We start from the raw sequence: 23,802 nt of genomic DNA, 5'->3' as shown, positions 1-23,802 counted from the left end.
CCTTTTTAATATACATGTATACAGTTTTTCCCCACCCGATAGCTGGTTTAAATGCTGCTCTGCCCCTGTCTTTGGTGCGGGGAGGTAGAGGTTCTGGCTGAGCCTCACCATTTTGTCAGTAAAAGTGCTTGTCAATCCACACAGCAAGCAAATCTCCAAAACTATCATGCTGGAAGGGGCAGGGGATTCAAAATCTAAACCCCAAACATTCACCATAAAAACACCTTTTCAGAGATGGTACAGTTGTGACATTTGTCTTCTCCTTTCTACCCCTATTCTAGTCAATGGATTTTTGTTTTTTTAAGTAAAAAGCTCAAATAGGTTTATACCAGCCAAGTGCCAGACCATCCATAGGAGAATTTGGTTGTGGTAGAGTTGGCCAATTTTTAAGAACAACTTCATTGCCTAAAGTGTGATGTGCAAGCCTAAAACATCTGACAATTTTATGTTGGAAGAAGGATATTTCTCTTCCTTTCCCCCATGCTTCCTGTTTTTTTTTAAAGAAAGAAAACAAACAAAAAATTATAACTGTACCAAAATGTGTTTGGCTCACTGTTGTACTTTTCTTATTCCCCATCTTGTAATGACAAGGAGCAGCTATTATTGTCACCCACCTGCCTAAGTGAATTGGCTGTTAATGAACTGGAGGATGAGGAATTTCTCCCTACCATCTTTATGTTTGGGGATAGCCAACATCATGCAGCTATGCCAACAATGTTAGGTGGCCACTGGCTTTTGTCTTTGTTGAGGCCAAGGTGGCTTGATCCTTCTGCATCTTAATTTATTTAGCATGTCATTTCCGACAAAAACATTCTCTGCTGCTGGGTTTTTCTCCCTCTCACTCCACTATCACCCCAGCCCTCGCTCCTACCTGGCATTGGGGTTCTTACTAACCAAACAAAGGGGAGTAAAAAGGTCCCCTGAGAATGCATGGAAAAATACTTGCTCTTTCCTAAGCATTATTTATTCTGTACATAAGGTAAGTAATTCACCTTTTAAAAGATGTAAAAGTCCCAGGAAGGCAGTTTTTAATGACTTACATCTGATATTTATGATACATATGGCTTTTCATCCCAAATGTCAAAAGTGAAAGAAAAAAATAGCTATTCATATGGCAGCATAAGGAGACAGAATAACAATTTAATATGCAATCAAACCTCTTTTCACTTAAATGACTAGAATTTGATACATCCACAAGTGGAATATTACTCCTTTCCTCTGTATTAACATTAGAAATGTTCATATGAACTCCCAAAGGAAGCTTCTAGCTCTGGGACAAAAGGCCTTGGTGAGTAACTCAAAAAACCTCCAATGCTTTCTTGCAACAAGCAGCTGCTTAATAATCATCTACACAAACCATGACAGCTTTTCAGATGCTTCCCAATACTTCAGCCCAGAGAGTAGAAACAATCGATACGTTTTCATTGCTTTTTGGTTGCTTGCTTCAAATAAACATGTGATAACTTATTGTGTGTGTACAAAAAAAAAAAAAAAAAAAAGAATGAGCGAACAAAAGGAAAACAAAAAATCAAAACCCAAAGCACCCTGATAACCCTGATAAATCAGAATAAACTTTTCTTGTATATGAAATAAACTTGCTTTGCCTAACTGACTTTGATCACAAGTGCTCCTTTCTAATCTGTGAACTCATTCCTGCAGTGAGCTATTTATGTCTGGAGCATGCCTTTGGGTTATTTTTCCCCTAGAATCATAAATAACTTTTGGTCCGTCTGCTTATTTGCTGTTGTGCTCAAGGGTTTTATGGTGGTGAAATAAAAATGACAACCACATGCACACTATCATACATATGCAAATATGTGTAAAAAAAGGGAGGGGGAGGACTACAGGGGAAAACAGGGAAAGTTACTTTGTTGGAAACACCAACTGGGGAAATGAGTGGCAGATACAGTTTCACACATGGTGGCGGTGGATACACATATCAAAGCCGCTCTTCCTGCACGTACTTCTGTTTGTCCCGGGACTCCCTGGACTTGGGCCGGTTCTGCCGGTTTGCTGTGGATGGGATGGAGTGAACAGAGGAGCTCTTCTTGCTGGAGGACTGTGATGAGTGGGAGGAATGGGACAGGCTGGCCCGGGACTGGCCGGCGTTGTGGTCAAACTGCATTAAGCAGAAGATCAGGTCCGTCGGCACAAGCTCGAACTCATACGGGGGGTTGGTGATGACATACCTGGACAGGGAAAGCAGAGATGTCACAGCCTGAGGGTGATCTGGTGGAGAAGTCCAGACCCCTTGAGCCCAAAAGCACTGCCTGCTGCTCAAGTTGACCAGAGGATCTAAGAGCTGTACTTGCAGTTGATCTAATACCTTCAAATCTGCTTCCAAGTTCAAAAAAATTGTTCTCTGTTTAACTTATCAGAGGTGGCCATATCCACAAGCCCAGGCAGACACCAAATTAGAACAGGTAATGGAAGAACAAAACTGTGCTTGTTATGGCCAGAAGAGGTCAAGTTCCACTTCTAATCCTGAGTAACCCAAATGCAGCAGAGGTCACAGACTGCACTGCAACTTTCTTTCTAGAATTTCCTGACAATCTCAGGCATACTTCCCAGGTGCTTGCGCTACCATTGCCTAGGGTATCCTTAGACCATTCTCATCTTTGAAAAATCAACTTGGTGGGAGTTTTACTGCAGGAAAGAATATAAAAGTCCTTCCTGCCTGTCAACTCTGTTTCATTGCTCTCCTCCATCAGACTTCTCCAGTCCACATCAGAATGACTGCAATAATCATTATGGTTCCTCTAGAGCAGCCATCTCAGACTGTGGTTCCCAGGCCACGCAGGTCAGCACCACCTGGAAACCACTGCAAAATGCAAATTCTTAAGCAACCCCACCCAGATCTCCTGAATCAGAGAGTGGGGCCCACCAATTTGTTCTTAATAAGCTCTGTAGGTGATTCTCAGGCTCCCTAAACTTTGGGAACCCACTTTTCTACCCCAGTTGTCAACTCTGGCTCTATGCTATAATTCCTGGGCATTCACTATATAAATATATATATTAAAGTCTGAATGCATTTATGTTTTCCCTGGAGTCAGAGTAGTTTTTATTTTTATTTATTTTATTTTTTAATAAGTTTTTTGTTTTTAAAGAGAGAGAGAGAGAGAATTTTTTTTTAATATTTATTTTTTTTAGTTTTCAGCGGACACAACATCTTTGCTTGTATGTGGTGCTGAGGATCGAACCCAGGCCGCACGCATGCCAGGCGAGCACGCTACCGCTTGAGCCACATCCTCAGCCCCTCAGAGTAGTTTTTAAAAGCTCTCTGGGTGATTCTAAAATACAGGGTTGTGAAACAACTCCATAGCATTGTTTCTTGGGGTGTATTATGCAAACTCATTGATTTGGTTAATTCTAGGATGCACTCCTAGTTTTTGCCAGCTATGTTTATTTTAATGCTTATAACTAGCACACCTAAACTGTTGTTTTTTTTTTTTTGCTTAAGATAATGTTATACACTCTTCTTCAAATTAAATATATGAAAATGTAAAAGATAGTCAATTAAAAATATATGAAACAAACATAGAGGATTCTAAGATACAGCCAAGAATCTTTCTTAAACACTGGCAATGTGGAAGTATCTCTATATTAGCTACCAACAGAGTTGATTCCATTAGCTTGAGTTTGAGGGAGATGCCTCTGTTCTGATTTTTGTGATTGGATGACAACTATTTTAAAAAATGTGAGTTCTTTCCACAATGTCTTCACATCCACTATTAAGTAAAGAAAAATGTTTCCCATAACTTCCAAACTAAGTGTCAGATTTTACGTGGGAAGGGTATTTTGCCTGTGGAGAGTATGTATGCATCCTTTGCCTACATGTTAGGGGACAGGGGAGAGGAGGGCACCTGTGTGTCTGTATCAGGTGGGCCAGCAGAGTAGGAGGACACTCACCTCTTCGTGCACTGACTAGGGGTGCTGAGGTGGGCATCTCTGAGCCGGTAAATTCCAAAACAAAGCATATTATATGTTTTCAGAGCTTTGCAGAACAGATCACCATAACAACCACCATCCTGGGAGAACAGAGAGAAAAATCATTTTTATGTGCTTGGAAGTTAAGGTCCAGGGGGGAAAGAGTCTTTCCATAAAAGCTTGTTTTGTCGTCCCATGAAGCAGAGGGTCTGGGCCAAGGGACTTTGGCTGAAGAAGTCACACAGTTGACTGCCTACAGCTGAAAAGGGTAATTTTAGGATCAGATAATAGTGGGTATTTCTTCTGGAGTCCCTCCCCTTTTTCCATCTGTAGCAATGGAGCTCTAAAGAGATTATGCCTCTCCCTTGAGGGTGTAAAGCTGAAGGTTTCCGATGTATGTTCAACTGAGAAGAAACCAGCTCTGCAAAACAGTGATTACATTTTGCCCCCAGCTCAGCCATGGCAACTGTGATTGGATCCCATGTTGTCAAAACTGCCCAAGTGATAATGGGAATCACAGCGAGGGGAAAAGACCCCAACAGGTCCAATGGTGACAGACTCTTTCAGGTAAGGACTGTGTGAAAAGCACAATTTGCAGACCTCAGAGATGGCGATGGCAAGGGGGAAGAGAATGTGTTTCCCCAGGAGCTTTGGGTCTGCAGGAAGAATAACTGGAATTCACAGTTCTAATCAGTTCACAACCACCTTCACATGGTCTGGAGCCTGACTCGGAAAGTGAGAGCAAATGCATTCACTTGGAAACGCTGGCTTCATGCAGCCAGGTGGCTCCAGGTGGGCTTTACAGGAAGGACACTGCAGAATGGCTTCACTTGGCAGAAAGGGACTGTATTTATCCTTCCTATCTCTGGAATTTCCATAGGGACATCATATTATAGAATAAAAGTGGGGCCCAATCTTACCATTGTTTACAGTCTCCATCCTATTTGAATGTATCAGTAAATAAATGAGAAGTAACAAGCCACTATTTATGGAAGTGCCCTTTCAAAACAAAAACAAAAACAAAAACAAAAAACAAAACAGTCTAACTGAAGTCCCAGACCCTTACAAACTAAAATATGGTACAAGTACTAGACATTGATATTTTAGAAAAAAACTAAAAATGCTTTTCTTGACTCCTTTTCCACTGTTCGACTTTCTGGGCAACACTACTGATTATGCAACAGGCTATAGTTTCCTAAGACTCCTAGCTCCAACCACTCCATGGGGGTGGGTTAGGAATGAGGTGGGGACAGAGTGCACACTCCTGCTAAAGTGCACAGTGCCAGCTGGTGCCTAGCACCCAAAGACAAGTGCTGGTCCTGTCAGTCACAGGGAAGGCAGGGCAGAGGGTGACAGGTGCAGTCTAAGGAAGTATAAGACCTAGGTTTGAATCAGAAGCATTTAGGATCCACTTGAAACAATGTTTGGCCAGGGGTCTGGATGCACATGGATGCATGAGTGCCTTGAAAACTGCCTGAGGCTCATCAAAAACTCTGATCTTGAGGTCCGGAGCGAGGCATCCCTACGTGCTATTAACAGAGTCAGGGTTCAGTAGCCCTGACTATGCCAGGATCCTGTGGGAAGGTTTCCCAGCCATGGCAGCAGACTGGCATCAACTTGGGTAACAATATCCCTAAGGAAAATACTAAAGTATGAGAAAGCCCAGTGGATTCTGAAGCCAGGATGCCTTGGTGCAAATTCCTAACAGGGCCAGTTCTCAGGCTCTCTGGGGCCTCCTCAGTTGCTTAGAGGGTGTGGAAATAGAACCTATATCAAAGGGTGGTCATGAGTATTAAAATGAATGACTACATATAAGGACCAGTGCTTGATACACAGTAAACCATAGGTCAACTCTTTAGTTATTTATAGTAGAGAAGACAAAGTCAGATGTCTGGTTTGTCACTGTTTGACACCAAATTCATTCAGAAAAAGCTTTCCCCAAACACTGTGCTCAGGTGTCCTCTGGGCTGTGAGCTCACCCCTAAATCTGCAAACGGCCCATCCAGCAGAGCCAACTGAGCCACACGACAGCGGTCCCTATTGGCCAGCGTCTGGGGGGTGCTATAGCCCCCTCGAAGTGCATTCTCCTCAGCAATAAGAGCCTCGAGCTCTGGCGTGGCCCCTCCGGTCACCAGGGTCCTTATCAGGGTGAGGATATTGTCATTGAAGTACGTCTGTGGAGAGAGGAGAGGGGAACATCTTCAAGCAAACATCCTAAAGTCACAATAGCCGACATCCAAATCACAACTTCTCTTGGTATCTCCTGTTTAAAGTTCTGACCTGTCTCTTTAGATAATTTTATGTGGGAAGTGAAAAGAGAACAGACTCCAATTATTCCAGTCTTTTTTTCCTCCTGCTTGGCTCCACCACGAGAGACTGACTTTAAAAAACCAATTCAGAGGACTTCTATTAAAGGGCTAACGTCTGGATAATTGGTGTTTACCATAATTGGTGTTGGTAGGGATGCAGCATCGCCTGGTCTCTGCAATCTATGTGTCTTCTTGGGGACTCTGGACGTGTGTAATTAAATGCAGTCTGCCTGAGCTCTACATGAGGCAGGACTGCCTCCAAGGGCCTGTCCCCCATGTGCCGGAAGGGAGGCTGCCTCCCCCCAGAACGGCAAAGCTTCTTTTTGTGTAGGAAGGAGATGCCAAGAGAATCATTAATGCCACATACTCAACAATTTATCCTATGCTTTGATAACAGTCTAACCCAGAAGTCTCCATCAATAAATAAGCCAGATAAATTTATGATGCATTGAGTATTCTGGTGTGTGTACTTAGGTTTTTGTTTTTAAAATAACCTCAGTAGTCTGAAGCAAACGAGCTTATTAAAGAAGTTTCCCTCTAAGTGTACATTTGTCTCACATCTGAAATATAACAGGTCTTTTGGGAAGAGAACAATGGGAGTTTTAAAAAATTAATAGGATGTCAAATAAGAGAGCTTAAAAAGACATTTGTCACCCAGCCTAATTTGAGAAAAATCTCAGTTAAAGGTGTGCATTCCATTTTTACTGTGAAAGAGGAAATAAAGCAGGCTAAATAAAATCAAAGCAAGTCTTGCCTGTGGCTTTTGAGGATCTATGTAGCTTTGGGAGCAGGTTAGGGAAGACAGATGTATTTCTACTTGACCAGATTCTGGGAGAGTTTCCCTGGCAGAGTGTGGTGGGGAAGAAACTAGGTAAGGACAAGTCCCCATTCCCTCTGAGCCATTCCTGGTCCTATGTCTCAGGGGAGGTGGCCTAATCATTTTGGGTTTCCTTGTTCTCATCCACAAAATAAGAAGGATCATTAAGATTAAGTTTATATGCAAAGAATTCCATCAGGATTTCTGAGTTAAGATGATAGTTGCTAGTGGGGTTAGATTCATTTTTCTCATTGAAACACTCACAAAAATGCCCAGAGTGGCACAAAATCCCAACTGCAAAGGGAACTAGCAAAGTTATACACAACCCGCTAGTCCCTAAAGAGAATTTATATTCCCAGTTCAGATGTCTCCAAGGGGTGGACCAGCAGAACAAGGGTACCTAAAGTAGGAAATGCACCTGGAGTGGTTAAGGGACCTGGAGCGAGGCCATGTTTAATGTTGACTTCACCTCTCAGAAGTTGGTGTCCTTGAAAAGTTATTTAACAATTTTGGGCCTCAGTATCATGATCTGTTAAATGGAATAATTGAGGGGGCTATGAGGACTCTATCACTAAACGCACCCAAGGACTGAGAACAGGGCTTGGTGCACAGGAAGTACTGGTAGATGATCTGAGCCTGGTATCAGAGACGCAGGGCCTTTACTGATGAGAGGAAGAGTCAACCTCATTCACAACCTCCTCTGGATCTCTCAGTCTTTTCTGTTTTGGTTTTTGTTACAGGGGCTTCATGGGGGGTGAGGGCTAAGGTCATTTCTTGCCACCCTTGAACCTGTACTTGCAGTCTGCCTCCACTCTCAGGCTCCCTCTAGACTCAGGAACTGAACAGCAGTGGTCCCTGAGGATGGAGTCCTGAGAGGAGACAGCAGCAGGAGGGGCAACCAGGGCAGCACTCTGGTGGGGGCTGGTTAGGGACACATATGTGAACATATTCCCCAAAGCTTCTAGGGGAAATCCTCTTGCTGACAGTCAGATAACCCATCATTAGAAACAGGAGACCAGTCCTCAGCCCTGTGCCCCACATTAAATTAGAGAAAGTTGGACACAGAACTTTGACAAGGGCCTTTATACTACAATTACCACTCTAGATCAAGACCCAGGGCAGCATTCCAACAAGAAGTAAGGTGGATGGCAGAACACTCAAAACCTTGAATACTGAACAATTGGCCTGTTCTGGCTCAAAAATAGAGGGAAAAAAATGAGCCAAAATAAATATTTTTCGAAAGAGAACCATAGTGTTCAAGATATGAAGAAAAAGCATCATTTAGACTGAAGAAATAAAAGAGAATTTTAAAAAGCATTTTATTTAAAAATAAAAATTTAAAAACTTGAATATAAAGCACATATAACAAGAAACAAAAGATAAAATGATGAGAAAGCTGACTTCATACGTCTTATCCAGTTCTTTTTTGTAAAAGATGGTAAAATTAAATTGGATAGAAGAAACACTTGGAAGAATTAAATTCAATACCCTTTCATAATAAACACTCTCAACAAACTAGAAAGACAACCTCATGAAGGACATGTATGAAAAATTCACATGTACTTAATAATGAAAGACTATGCTTTCCCCTTAAGATGAGAAACAAGACAAAAATCTGATCTCATAATTTCTAGTCAACATTTTCCGAGAGGTTATATTTAGGGCTAGAAAAAAATAAAAAGTATTCATTTTGGAAAAGAAGAAGTAAAATCATCTCTATTCATAAACAACCTGATATCATACACAGAAAGTCTTCAGGTATCCACTAAAAATTATTATAAGTAAGAAAAGAGTTGAATAAGATTGCAGGATATAAAACCAGCATAAAGTAGCTCAGTAGCAGAGCATTTGCCTAGCATGTGTGAGGCACTGGGTTCGATCCTCAACACCACATAAAAAACTAAATAAAGGCATGCTATCCTTCTACAACTATAAAAAAGATTTTTAAAAAATCAATTGTATTTCTATACATTAGCAATAAACAATATGAGAATGAAATTAAGGGAAAACAATTTCATTAGAGTAGCATCAAAAATAATACAACATGTAGGAATAAATTTATCTAAATGGTACAAAACTGGTATACTGAAGTGATAAAATATTAGTGAAAGAAACTAAAGAATATCTAATAAGTGGAAAAGCCTTCCATGTTCATGGATTGACATGATATTATTAAGATAGCAATAATCCCCAAACAATGTACAAAACCAATGTAATCCCTGTCAAAATCCCAGAGAACAGTTTTTGCAGAAATGAAAAATCTGATTCTAAAATTCTATGGAGTTTCAAGAGATGTAAAATATCCAAATAAATCTTATAAAAAATAAAAACAACAACTAGCAAAGTTGGAGACCTCACATGTCCTGACTTCAAAATATGCTATAAAACTTCAATAAGTGAGACAGTAGGATTCTGGCATAAGGACAAAACACAAACCAATGGAATAAAATTGAGAGTCAAAAAGTAAACTCATACCACTCTGGTGAGATGATTTTCATTGAGAATACCAAGATCCTTTAATAGAGAAAGAACATAGACTCTTAAACAAATGGTATTGTAACAACTGAGTATCCACATGGAGAAGAGTAAAGCTATACTTCCCACCATATGCAAAGGTAACTTCAAATGGATCAAAAACCTAGATGTAAAAAATATATAAAACTAAAATTTTTTATAAGAAAACAGGAGGAAACCTTTATGAACTCTTGACTTGGCAACAGTTTCTTAGATATATATTTTGACACCAAAAAAAAAAAAAATATATATATATATATATATAGAGAGAGAGAGAGAGAGAGAGAGAGAGACCAAAAATATAAGCTACAGAAGAAAAATAGATAAATTGACTTCAAAAATATTTTAAATATGCCCTTTGAAGGACACTATATACAAAGTGAGAAGACAATGTAAGAATGAGAGAAAAAACGCAGCACTAAAAATCTTCTTACAACAAAACAACAAAGGACAATCAAATTGTAGAAATGGGCAAGACTTGAATAAACTTTTCTCCAAAAAAAGAAAAAAGATACTCAGCAAGCACGAAGAGTGGCTCAACATTACTAGTTATCAAATGCAAACTGAAATAAAAATGAGATATTAATTTACACTAAGATGGCTGTAATAAAAAGACACATAATAGCAAGAATTGGTGAAGGTGTAGAGAAATTCGAACACTCATACACTGCTGTTGGGAATGTATAATGGTACAGCCACATTGGACAACACCCTGGGAATTCGACTTGTGGTTAAACATTGAGTCACCATATAACCCAGAAACTCCACTTGTATGTATACACCCAAGAGAAATGAAAATATATGCCCACACAAAAATTTCTACAGGGATGTTCATAGAAGCATTATTTATGATGCCTAAAACATGGAAACAAAAAAAAATGTTCATCAGCTAATAAGTGCAAAAGTAAAATGTGTTATTTCCATACAATGAATGAAATTCTGCCATAAAAAGATTTGAAGTACTAATATATGCTACAATATAGATGGCCCTTGAAAACATTATACTAAGTAAGATTCCATTTATCTAAAATATCCAGTAGAGGACAATCTATAAAGATAGATAAGTATGAGGAAAGAAGGAAAGATTTCCTTTCAAGTAAAACACTTACACTAGATGAATATTTGAATCTAAAATATTAAACGAAGAACAAAAGTGACCCAACACAATGCTGTAAGAAAAAACAGTAAAAAATTGGGCTAGCCTGAGGCTCTTAAAGGAAATAGAAGAAGAATGTCAACTGAGTTTGAAAGGATAACTTTATTTCAAGAATTCTACATGCAGTTAAATTGCCAATAATTTATAAAGGAAATAGAAATATTTTTGAATCTTTGAGTACTTAAGCATTTGTTGACTTTATTTATAAAAATGCTTGGAAACAAACAAACAAATAAAAAAACAAAAGCTTCCTTGGAAATATTTAAAAGTTTTAATTTTAAAAATGAGCTAAATTGGCTTTAAAATAATGGTTAAATAAGTTAAAATATGAGATTTTAAAAGTCTGTTACATTATTAAAACAACAAATGGAAAGATTAAAATTAATCCTTGAAAGAAAAAATATATGACAATAATTGCCTATTAGTATAGTATTATTCAAATTATATTTTAAGTCAGAAAAATAAGAGAAAAGGGATAAAAATGAAAATAAAGGCATAAAAGGTGATTTATTTTTTGTACAGGTAGAAATCAAGAACCACTGATTTTTCCAGATAAAAATACTTAGAAAATATAGTTTTGAGTATATTTTTAGAAGGGCTGATAACCACTAACTAGAGCTAAAAAAATGAAAAGTTTATACTTCAGTGAAAGAAATAAGCATACAAAATATAATCCATACACTAAACAATGGATAATAAAAGAAACAATTGTTATAGAAGATGTAAAAAGCATAATCATACTGCAAGATATAGACCAGCATTACATGTAAGATAACTAAATATAAATGAGCTAAATAATTCAGTTAAATGGCAATGACTCATATCTATTAAAAATCAAAATCAAACTCTGATATTTTTAAAAGGGACAAACAGAAAATATAGTATATTTCAAGGGAAAAATTTTAAATACTATTGTTAGTTGACTTTGTATTGCTAACAGCTAACATTTACAATAAAGCTGTAATATTTTGTAGACAGTAGAAGCAAAACTAAATATCCAACACTTCATTTTTTTCAAGTATCCTAAATATTAAGTATGTCAAGACAAAAATCAAGCTTTAAATAAAGAGTATTTAAAATTTAAGTTATAATTGAAAAAAACAGCTAAAAATGTCATGGATTCAGGCCGAAACTATAGAGACAGATTTAGAGCCTTAAGTGCTATCATAATGAAATATAACAGAATAAATAAAACTAAGTATTAAAATAATTGTTATTGTTATTTTTTATTAAAATAATTGTTATTATTATTTTTCCTAAAAAGAAGGATGAAATATTAAAGCATCACTCTATAAAATAGTAAGAAGATATTCGGTGAATTGATAAATTGAAGAAATAATTCTTTGAAAAAATAAAATAAAACCAACTACAAGTATAACTGGAAAAGAATTCATCCAGATAAAATTAGAAGTCAGAAGGAGAATGTAGTGTCAATATGTAAGAAAATTAATACTACTATCCTGCAAGTTCTCTTTAATACCACAGTTGTTAGACATGAATAAGAAGAATAGCTTTTGTTTTAAAGTATAAACCAAAGTAATAATTATCCACAAAGAGACAAGGTTATTAGAAAAAACATAAGTTTGTGTTTTAGAACATATAAACTAGTCTATAACATATAAATGTGATGTGATAGTAAAATTCTAAACTTTGACATATGTCTAATTTATATGTCTAATTATAGATTCAAAACAAACTGTAAAAGAAAACCTGATACACAATTATATCAAATTTCCTTTAGAAAGAGCCTTATGACCCCAGGTATTATAGTAATTTTTGAAGATTTCCTAGCTAAGCACCATAGATAATATTAAAAATTAAATGTTCAACCAACCAGGATGGATTTACAGTAGCCTGATAATTAGAGGAATGGGTAAATCTAGCCCTTGGGCCAAATCAGCCACTACCACCTGCACTTCTTTAAATAAAGTTTTATTGGGAACCAAACACACTTATTTGTTCACATTTGTGTGTGTGTGTGTGTGTGTGTGTGTGTGTTGTCTCTGGCTGCTTTGTTGTTGTAATAGCAGAGTGGAGTAGTTGTGGTTGAGACTACATGGTTCCCAAGAGCTTAAAATATTTATCATCTAGTCATGTATAGAAAAGGTGAGCTGATCCATTCCTTAATATGACAAGGAAAGCACCACACACCACAGGGAAAAGATGTTTGTTCAACAAGTTATTTCATGGAAACTATCTAGAAAAAAAAATTTCAGTAATATCATAATGATCAAATAAATAGTGATGCACTCACCTGATTTATACTGTATAAACACTAATATTATGTTTTCAGAGAATGATGACATGGTAACAATTATGAACTGTTAAAACATTAAGAAAAAGTAGGATACAAAAACTCCACAATTCAAAATTCATGTTGAAAATTTATACATGAGCTGACATTTATACTTATATAAAAATAACTGTAAGTATTAGTCAAAAAACCCTCCTTACTAGTTAACTCTTGATGACAGAATTTTGATGGACTTTTTCCTATAATGTTATTTTATATGTTTTCTACTGTGAAATTATATTTATTTTGAATTTCTAAATAACAAAAGCAAGGATTGTAAAGCAGAGTGAAAAATGAAGCCATAAACAACTTCATGAAACTACAGCTAACTGTTTAATGAGACCATTTGGTAGTTCTCTTCTTCAGCAAGTACTCTTACCAATAAAAACTATAGATGAATTCACAAAATATTTACATAATTACGTACCAACTGAAAATGAATATACCTAAAACCTATCAAACACAAATAAAGGGACTTCTAGGGACCATGATAATCAGTAGCTCCCAGAGTGCATGAGATGGCATTTACACTCTGTGATGGGTATATGAGTACAGTTGTTTCTGGGACATAACCAGGCAATAATAAAATGTTTTTAATTAAATTTTTTTTAATGTTTATATTTAAAAACCCAGTAATTTTACCTCCATGTAATAAGTTCTCACTAGTTCAAAGATATATGTATGACATTCCTTATCCTATGGTGCTATAGTTTGGATATGAAATGTTTCCCACGGGCCCATATATTAAAGGCTTGGTTCCCACTTTGGTGCCATTGTGAGTTGGTGGAACCTTAAAGAGGTATGGCCTAGTGGGAGGTCTTTAGGCCACTGGCAGCATGCCCTAGAAAGGGGTAGTAGGACCATGATGTCTTCTGCTCTCTCTCTGGTTTCCTGGCCACAAGGTGTGCAGTTTTGCTTCACCACCCACTGCCACCACAGAAGAATGTGCTGCTTCAACACAGGCCCTAAGCAACAGGGCCCACCAAACACTAAAACCTCCCAAACTATGAGCCAAAGTAAAACTTTTTTCTTATAAGTTGATTATTTCAGGTGTTTGGTACAGTGACATAAAGCTAAATAAGATATAGCGCCTCACATGTGCCAGGCAAGCACTCTGCCACTGTGCCACAACCCCAGCTATTTTTAAGCTTATTATTATTTTAAAAATGTTTTAATTTGTTTTAATTAGTTATATATGACAGTAGAATGCATTTATACACTTTGATATATCATACATAGATGAGATATAATTTCTCATTTTTCTCAGTGTACAAGTTGTAGAATCATATGGGTTATGTAGTCACATATATACATACAGTAATAATGTCTGCTTCATTCTACTATCTTTCCTATCCCCACATCCCTTTCCCTTTCCTACCATCACTTCCCTCTACCTAATCTAAGGTAATGCTATTCTTCCCTAGTGCCCCTCACCTTATTTTTAAACTAAATCCAACACTATAGTAATAGTTAGATTCTGGTTCATCCATAAAGTAAAGTTTCATGAAGGCCCATGGAAGCTTTGAAAATCATGACACCTAAGCATATGACATAATAAAATGTCTAGACAGCACATTAACTGAAAAGGAAAGAAAAAACCAAGATATAAAACTGGAAGAATCCATCTTTATCCATCCATCTGGAAGAAAATATACCAATATATTAGCCATGTTTTATTGTTGGTGGTGGGAATATGGGTCATTTAAATTTTCTTCTTTATATGTTTTTATGCTTTCCAAATTTTCTATAAGGAACCTGAGTACCCTTTTTAATGAAATCACAGTCCATGCTTTTAAAACAAAGAACATTGGAAATTCTTCATTGAAATAAGTCTCACAAAGGGGAAGGAAAGGGTCACAGGAAGGGAAAGACAGTAGAATGAATGGGACATAACTTTCCTATGTTCATTTACAAATACACAATCAGTGTAACTCCATATCATGGAGTGGAGTACAACCACAAGAATGTCAAGCTATACTCCATGTATGTCCATGTATGTATAATATGTCAAAATACACTCTACTGTCATGTATATCTAAAAACAACAAAACCCTAAAAACAACAAAAAGAAAAAAAGTCTCAAGGTCTACATGGAAGGGTAGTGTTTTGTCAAATTTATAGGGTTTGATGCTTCCCTTTCTGTGTTGAAATGAGTTATACTGAGACAGCACCATCAGTCACTAACAGTTATTGAGCACTACTAATCCCTAGACCTTGACTTGTTCTGAAATAGTGTATAATTCAAATAGTGCTTCGCTTTCAAAATCTCCCATCAACAGGTGTCATTGGGAAGTTGATCACAGGCTCTCATTGATGCCTGTGTAACTCCAGGACCGCTCACAACTCAGCCCAATTTTCTGCCCTCTGAACTTGCACTGCATTTCAGGTGACTTTCCTTCATTTTTTTCATGCAGCTATCAAGGCGCAAAGCAGTACAATCTGCTATTACAGAAAGTAATGATGTTTTTGTCTGCAGAACACTCATGCTTCTGTTTTGATGCCAAGATTCAAATGCAGACTTCTTTGAGCATGGCACATAGTTGTGCTCTGAACATGTATCATGGTCTCTGTGATCTGATAATTTGATGCAAAGACAATACCTCCCGCTACAAGGGTGTTGAGTTGGTTGCATTGGAGGGCACAAATTTCTTTAAGGGGTTGCGGTAAGGAGCCACTGCACAGAACATTCGGCAGTCTGGGATTAAACACTGTTTTGGTACTTTCTGCACAGGAAGTGGCTGTTTCAGTATCATAGGCTGAGCCAGGTGCTGGAATTTCAAATGTCCATTACTGAAGACTATTCCTGGGGAAGGTTTTCTAGGCTGAACAAATCTCTCTATAATTCCCCTGACCTGATGGTACATTCTTTTCTGAGTTAACAGAAATGTTAGAATTAAAGAAATTTTGAAATTTTGAAGTGAGAATTGTCATGTGTAAGGGTGATCCTTAAGTTTTTATACCTCCAGACTTAGTCAGACTTTGCCACCCCTCACCATGGACCATGTCCATGATACCTGTGCTAGAAGCCTTATGAGAGACTCTTGCACAGAACCTTCAACTCTTGCAGGATAAGCTTTCAAAGATCCGTCCCAAAGGCTATTTCTTTTACATGGGTGTTAGGAGCATAAGAAAGCTGAGATAGAGTCCATTCAGTGCCTGCAGTCAGGACTCTCGAGTAGTCTAAAGAATAAGGGAGTCCTTCTTCCCACTGCCAAGATCATAGTTCCACATCTGCCCAGGGAAGTCTGCTTTTTTTTTTTCCCCATGTAGGGCAACATGACAGCCTGGTTATGAGTACAGACTTCAGACTTGACTGGCTTGGTATTTAATCCCTCCTTTGCCATTCAATAGCTACGACAATGGGAAAGTTGCTTCACTTTTTTCTGCTTTGTATTCCTGACCATGTAACAGTTGAAGAAGAAAATATGGAACAATAGTTTATTGAGTAATTTTAAAGGAACATCTTTGTAACTTATAAACTAGTAATAAATGAGAGCTTATAAAAAGAAGAATTAACCAGCAGTGCAACTGATTTAGCAAATGCCCTCTCCCTATGTCTCTGTGATCTAATCTCTAACACAGATCTGATGTGTGGTCCCCTTGCCTTCTAAAGTTGGGTGATTCTGAGGTCCCATAAGGAGACACAAGAAATCAGGACAGGATGGGATAAGAACCAGGGAGTTTCAACAAGGAAAGCTGAGCCTGCACCGCCATCTAGACTGCTCTGCACCACCCCTCTGTGTGTGCGTCTCCACCACGCTTGAGCATCTTCTTCTTTTTATTTTTTTAAAGTATAATTACCGGAGCTTATGTTTCACAGTTAATGCTGTCAAGCCTTTTAAACTAATTGGTCTTTTATAGAAAATTTAACTGAAAATTAACACATCTTTTAATAACATTGCCTTAACTTTAATGGCACTCTGCCTTTCGTTTATAATTGCTCTAAAATTGTCATTTTCCATGTCATAGCTGCCATTTTTTATATTTGCTAGTTTTCACAGTGTAGATTTTTATTTTTAGTATTTTTCTTTCTTGAGGGATGAGAACTATTGGATTATTTTTTCCTATCCCGGGCCTGCCTGGCCTGATGTGATAGCAGGGGTATATTCTCAAGTCCAGCAGAATATCCCTGCATTTATCACTTAGATCCTATAGACTGATGCTGTCCTGCTCTCTTGGCAAGGACCGTGGACACTCTTTCTGCCTCCTTGTGAGCAAAAGAAGTGGAAGCTCTTGAGTAAAGTGTAAGAAGTGGGGCCATGGAGTAAATTGGCTTATGTCTCTGAAATCACACGGGGCTGGTTAGCTTGGGCTGACGTTGAGCTCATCAAGGGGTTTGGCCCTTAATGAAAATATAGTTTACACATTAAATCAAATGGACCATTGTCCAGTGGTCATCTCTTCCAACCTTTCTAACTTAAATCCAGATTTTTCTGGAAAATAGAGGCCAGTTCACTGATATTAGAGATGAGAACATGGAGATGTTGCTTCTGGACATTCCTGAAGTATATACCCACTTTGCTCCTAAACCTCATCATTCAAACTATTTCATTTACTTCAAATGTATTTTCCTTATGTGCCATTGTTAATTTATTCCCTTACATAGTCACTACCCTTGCTTAGCCCACTAGAAGCACAATTTAAATGACAGGAGGGCAGGGTCTGGGTCTTTCTTCTTTTGCTGAATCCTCAGCATGGGGAACAATTCTTGCCATTTACTAAGTGCTCAATAAATCAACATGAAGAACAGTAACAGGCATAAATAGGTGGAGGGCTTACCATGTACCAAGTGATACACTAACCACTTTACATCTTAAACACTGCTCATCTCACAACCCCTAAGTGATAGTATGCTTATTGTCCCCATTTTAAATAAGAGCAAACTGAGGCACAGAGAGGTTCAGGTTGCACAGCCAGTAAATGGTGGTGCTGGGGTCTGCATCTAGTCTGCCTCTTGAGTCCATGCCTTAGGTTCTCTTTATAGAGAGTCCTGGTAAAACTGAAGTTGGGGTTGGGGTTAAAAGGAAAGTATTAGGATGGAGAGGACTTCCTTTCATCGTGTGTGTGTGTGTGTGTGTGAGAGAGAGAGAGAGAGAGAGAGAGAGAGAGGAGAGAGAGAGAGAGGGAGGGGGAGAGGGAGAGGGAGAGGGAGAGAGAGAGAGAGAGAGAGCGCGAGCGAGCGAGCGAGCGAGAGCGCAAGCTGGGACCATCCTGAAAATGTAGTGATCTCTTCTTGGAGGCTATACCCATAAGCACAATTATTCTCTCTCCTAATGGGTTTCTGCCATTGATTTGTAGGATGAAGCCACAAGACCACATCTGTAGCACCCCTATCTATTCCAGGAACACCCATGATGAATCAAAACATTATTCTTTTAACAAATGAAGCACTGAGCAGCAGGAATTGAGTTATGAAGGCCAATATTCAGGGAATGTTTAGACACATGATTAACTGGCAATTTGGGAAGTGTGCAGGATAGAAGAGACCATCAGCATCTATGGAGATTGGTGTGGAAGTCATGATGGTGCTTGTGAGCAATGCCTGAGATGCAAGCTCACCTCTGTCTCCTGCCATTCAAAGGAGTTTCACTTTCTCTATATTTCTGCCCACTGAGTCCTGCCTTGGTACTTGACTAATCTGCTTCTTCATACATTAGTGGAATGCAGGGAACACATTTTCAAAAAGTCTAGATCCTATTGAATGTGCTGAACTAGACCCAATCATCACTATGGAACTTGTTCATCCCAGACAATACAAACACAGTCTGGAACAATTGAATAGGCTTTTTGACAAATTATTTGAAAAGTCACTATCAGTAGACAAGTTAAATGTCTGACCTCAACACTTAAACCAGGTTTATTCTCGACTCCCTAGTGGTGTAATAAAGAGCTGTGCAAATCAAATCCCAAAGTGCCCCCACCACCAGGCCATGGCCACCGTAGGCTCCTTTGATTGTGTAGAAGCTCTCTACTATTTATCCAATTGCATTCCTTGGAACTAGGGCTAGGTCCATGGGTGTTCAACCTGTGAGGTGCACAGGATCTACATTTTCAGATCTACATTTTCGGGGTCCCTCACTTGGTTTAATATTCTGTTGTCACCATTTTGAAATTCTTAGTAATTTATGAAAAAGTAGGCTTGCAAATTAGTAGCTGGTTCTGCTCAGAACACACTGAATATTTGATATGTACAAACAAATAATTATATAAATTTTAAGTTTTAAAAATTCTAATATTATAAAAATTTTATAATTCTGAAAACAAGATCTACTATAACCAACAGCTTAATCATCTCTTAGAATAGTATTCTGAAAACTCTATAATTAGGATAAGAATTCCAATGACATTTCTAAAGAGATGAATTACCCGAAGTCCATTGGAAACCTGGATTTGGAGAATGCTGAGGCCTGTTAAATAGAATCTGGTGCTCTAATGAGCATGTCCTGTAGCTTCTATCATTCCTTTTGGCCTGCTCAAAGAGTCGGCCCAAACCAAGTTCAACATCACTGGCAGGTAGAAAGGTGAGCCCCGGTATCATCAGCTAGGTTAAGAGCCTAAGAAATGCCCTTCTCCAGGGAGTGTATTTTTCTCCTTGTTGGCTCAGAAAGTGATGGCAGGGCATGCAGCCCAGTCAAACTTAATTCAGATGAATGCTATTTCTTAGTTATTTTTAAATCCATAATTCTGATTTTTAACTAAGATATGCTTACAGTTGAACCACATTCAGGAATATAGAATAATCTAAATTAGTCTTTAAAAGCTCTGTTTTTTTCTTTCCTCAAATAGAGGTCCTTCTGGGATTCGCTCTAATGAATAGATGAGAATAATGTATAATTAGCATATCAGTTGTTTAACACATTCAAGAGGAAAACCTTGTTGAGCAGTTTAAGAAATGTATGTGTATAAAAATCTCTGAGTTACATTTATGGTTTTAATGTGTTCAATAAAGCTCTTTTACATGGATTCTCCAAAGGTCAGTTTTTATCCAGCCTATGTCTGCATTTTTGCAAATTGTGAATTCGATGACTCCAAAATAGAGAGGATTTTCAATATAGTAAATAAAGACACTCAGTGGGAACACTTCACAATACCCAGGTTATGACCCATTCTAAATGTCTGCTTTTGCCTTTTGCAGTGAAAGATGACTGCATTAAGCGGGGATCTATTTTTTTAAATTGTTATTCGTTTTAGGTTGCAAAAGTAAGACAACAAATGCCTTGACAATCTGATACACATCAAGCCATTTAGAAAAATGTTTTGATCTATCAGCCAGCTTGCCCCGTCTCTTCATCATCACTCTGTCCCCTCCCTGCATCAGAGAACTACCCAGGCCTGGCTTTCAGGCCTGGGCTGCTGTCTCAGTGACAGGCAGTGACTTGGGGTATCACCCTTGACCCACTGTCCTCTCTACTTTCTGCTCAGTTCATTGTATTCCGAAGTCTTATCAATTTTATTAACATATGCTACTCAAATCCATCCATCTTTCCCATCTCTACCATCTCTACCCTAGTTCAAGCTATGATGGCCTTGTACTCAGGTTTCCTGATGCCACCTTACTCCTCCAAGCCATGTTCAGCAGACCAACAAGGCAAACCCCTCAAAACACAAACCTGATTACATCACTCTGTAATTTTAAACACTTTCGCCTCCTCATGGCTTTTAAGAAAAAAAAACAAAACCATGAAAATGGTTTTGAGATCCTGAGGTCTGATCTTGGTCTGTCCTCCCCAGCCCTTTCTCATGGTGGTCCAGCTCACCAGCTCTCTGTGACTTCCTTGAGAGAGTCAGTTTCCTCAGCATTATTAGGCCTTTGCATTTGCTTTTATTCTTCCTTGAGGAATACTCTTCCCAGAAAATGTCCTCTCTTTATGGTTCACATTTTGGAATAAAGTATATATCACTTCCTTAGGGAATCTTTCTCTGATTCCCAAGAGCAGGTCATAGACTTCCCTGCACTTTGAGGAATATATAACCAAATGTTTGCTCCATGACCCTTTGATTAATGTTGGTACTCCCTTCTGGACTGTAATCCTCATGAAGCTTTGCTCTCTGCAGGAGCTGCAACTCCAGCTTCCTACAGGGAGCTAGACCACTCACCGCGCTCATGAGTGAGTCCAGGACGCTGACGGCAAATGCTGTCCCACATGCAAAGGGCTGCGTGAGGTACAGTTCTGTGTCGGGGTCATCGTCATCATCTTGGTCCAAAAACTGAACATTAGTATCATTCACTAGAAAAAGCATAAGAAAAGAATTAGCACTGAAGAACACACCTGGGTAGCAAAGCCTAGAGACACTGGTGTAGAAACAGGTGATGGGTGTAGAAACACTGAAGTCACTGAAAAGGAAACAAAAGCATGGGAAGCTGTGGATGGATCTCTGGAGGGGGCAGTTGGACTCAATGGACTGCTCCTATGGGACTGTTCAAATTTCCAAGACCTGGAGAACAATGAGATCAAGCAGACCTGCTGCACAGCAGGCTGCTGGAGGACCAGGAGACCCTGCTGGCCAGTTCTTTGGTATAGTTTTAGAATCATGACAGAAAAACACTCTGAAGCATTTTTTGGTAGCCAAGTCCTTTGAGAGATGGACATATTTCAGTGATGAGCAGCCATGCTGGCAAGGTAAGTTTAGCCACAAAGAGAAAAAAAAAAAAAAAGCAACATATTCAAAGGAAAAAGCAATGAACTGGGAGCAGGGCAAAAGCAAACAGCAAGGAATTCATCCTCAGGCATAACCCACAGCCTGCCTGCCCTGGGGATTGCCCTGGGTGGTGCTGGTGGCCTAGGGCTCTGAATCCAAGCCCACACCCAACAGGCCCTGCTGAACCTCCAGGAACCCCCAGGTGGGATGCATCCCTTCCCCACCCCACTGCTTGCTGACAAAGACTTTCTCTGAGTTCTGAGTTGCAAGGCTACACCCACGTTCTCCCTTTCCCTTCTAAACAGCTCAATCTTTTCTGTTTCCACTTAAGCAGATACAGCCCTGGCTGCTGTATTTCATCTCCATCTGAGGATTCCTCAAGGACTCCTCCAGCACACACGTGCAGACTGATTAGTTGTGTCACTCAGATGTCTTTAACTTATTAAAAATTAAGTGACAAATTAATTTCCATTCCCATCTTGGCTTCAGAAAGTATCACTTTTGCAGAGCAAGTAATAGGGGAAAAGCATGGGGATGGGGAGGGGGTACTTGTGATTTCTGGAACAATTATTTGCTTTTAGGGAGAGAACAGATGAGGTTTCCTTTCCCTGATTCTTTTTTAAAATGTATCAGCAGATATTCCCTTTCCTAGAATTATTGTTTTAATTTTTTAAAGTAACTTTCCTGATAACTTTTCTTAAAAGAAAAACACAACTTTTGTTTATTGCATGAGGCAGAATAAATGATGATAGGATAAAAGGCTAGACATATAATTGTTTTTAAATGATGCCATTTTTTTCCTTATAGAAAGACTCTAATGGGGGAAAATCTTTGCTCTGTTTTCCCAAAGTTCACTGCTTTGGGTCCCTATTGTCTTAGTAGTATACACACAAGTTACAGGGTATTGGGTAAAAGTCCAAAATCCAGATTCTGGGACATCTGGGCTTTGAGTCAGGCTCTGTTACCAAATTCCTTGGGCAAATTATTTTAAGAGCCTATCCTTTAGGTTCTCTCTCTGTAAAGTGGGGAAATTACACAGCAGCCCTCTCCTGAGGTTAGTAAGAAGCTCATAAGAGATCATGCTGGTGAGCTTGACCCAACATTTGGATCAGGTTATGCACTAGATCAATGGAGGTTGCTTTCTTGATGGCCGCCTTTCTCCTTTATGACATCAAATGTCTATCAACCCACTGCATTTTGAAAATGCCTACTTTCCCTCTGCCTTTCTCAAGACACTAAAGGCTTGCTTATAGATCCTTCAAGTGCTAGATGTTTCTTCATCTCCTTCCCCTTGTCCTGTTAAATTGAATTAAGTTTGGCCTAAAGCTGCTTCAATGCAATTTTAAGTTTTGGCTAAAGGTGTCTCCATACATAGTCAATTGTAACTTAACATGATGCATAAAGCAGACTATAACTTATTATTGTAACAAGGAGCTGAGAGCTACCCAATCACAAGTGACCACACAGTCTAAAGAAGACAGACACCACCAATACCCAATAAGCTGTCTCAAAACTTTACTTCTGTGTTCCCTATGTCACTTTTCTGGCTGTAAATATAGCCTGTCCTTATGGTAGGATCCAGCATTGTAAACCATTTTGGTCTATTGCCCATTCTAGAATCATAAATAAGCCAATTCAGATTTCAAAACCTGATTTGTTGCAATTTTTGTTTTCTAATTGTCCAAAAGTATATTGTTGGTCAGATTAGTATTTCTCCTTTGGAAGGCTCTCTGCACATAAAGAAGAAATCTGGTATGGGAAGGACTTTAATATTTCTCTATTGACTTTCTCTGAGAGTCACTTATGTTTATTGAATACCTGAATTTGCTGCTTCAGATTTATAGCACAAAACTTTTTCTTTTCTCTTCCACTAATCACAAATCAGGATATCCCATTTAGTTAGCAGCATGTGAATTCCAAAGAGAAAGAGAAACTTCTGGCACTGATATTTTTGAAATGTTGCTGTAGGTTTCTGAGATGGAAGTGTTTGAATGAATTTTCCAACCAGAAATCTGGGCCACGTGAGCTCTCCAGGTCTCTTATGGCCCTACAGTTCTGAAAAGAGCAATCTAGAAACCTAAGCTTTTAGCCAACTACGCTAAGCATGAAAAAGACACCTCTCCTATGGTTGGAAACAGAAAATAGT

At 38.5% G+C, this 23,802-nt stretch overlaps 1 protein-coding gene across 17 annotated transcripts in view; it reads right to left on the bottom strand.

Annotated features, from left to right (window-relative positions):
* The window catches only part of Kcnma1 (potassium calcium-activated channel subfamily M alpha 1), a 715,498-nt gene that overhangs the window by 15,439 nt on the left and 676,257 nt on the right, over nt 1–23,802 (bottom strand). For 13 of the 17 annotated variants that reach the window (XM_058577957.1, XM_058577958.1, XM_058577961.1 and 10 more), the window contains 4 exons: nt 21,114–21,244; nt 5,907–6,101; nt 3,910–4,028; nt 1,965–2,189 (listed from right to left, as the gene is read on the bottom strand). In XM_058577957.1, the coding sequence (XP_058433940.1) occupies nt 1,965–2,189; nt 3,910–4,028; nt 5,907–6,101; nt 21,114–21,244 (670 nt within the window). Of the gene's footprint in view, nt 1–1,734; nt 2,190–3,909; nt 4,029–5,906; nt 6,102–21,113; nt 21,245–23,802 lie in introns of those variants that run through there. The other 4 variants (XM_058577965.1, XM_046419778.2, XM_046419781.2 and 1 more) reach the window with 1 other exon arrangement.

This window comes from Marmota monax, unplaced genomic scaffold (genome assembly GCF_021218885.2).
Source record: "Marmota monax isolate L192 unplaced genomic scaffold, Marmota_monax_Labrador192_F-V1.1 WCK01_AAM20220418_F8-fsc00019, whole genome shotgun sequence".
NCBI lineage: Eukaryota > Metazoa > Chordata > Mammalia > Rodentia > Sciuridae > Marmota > Marmota monax.
This window is presented reverse-complemented; position numbering and strand designations above follow the sequence as displayed.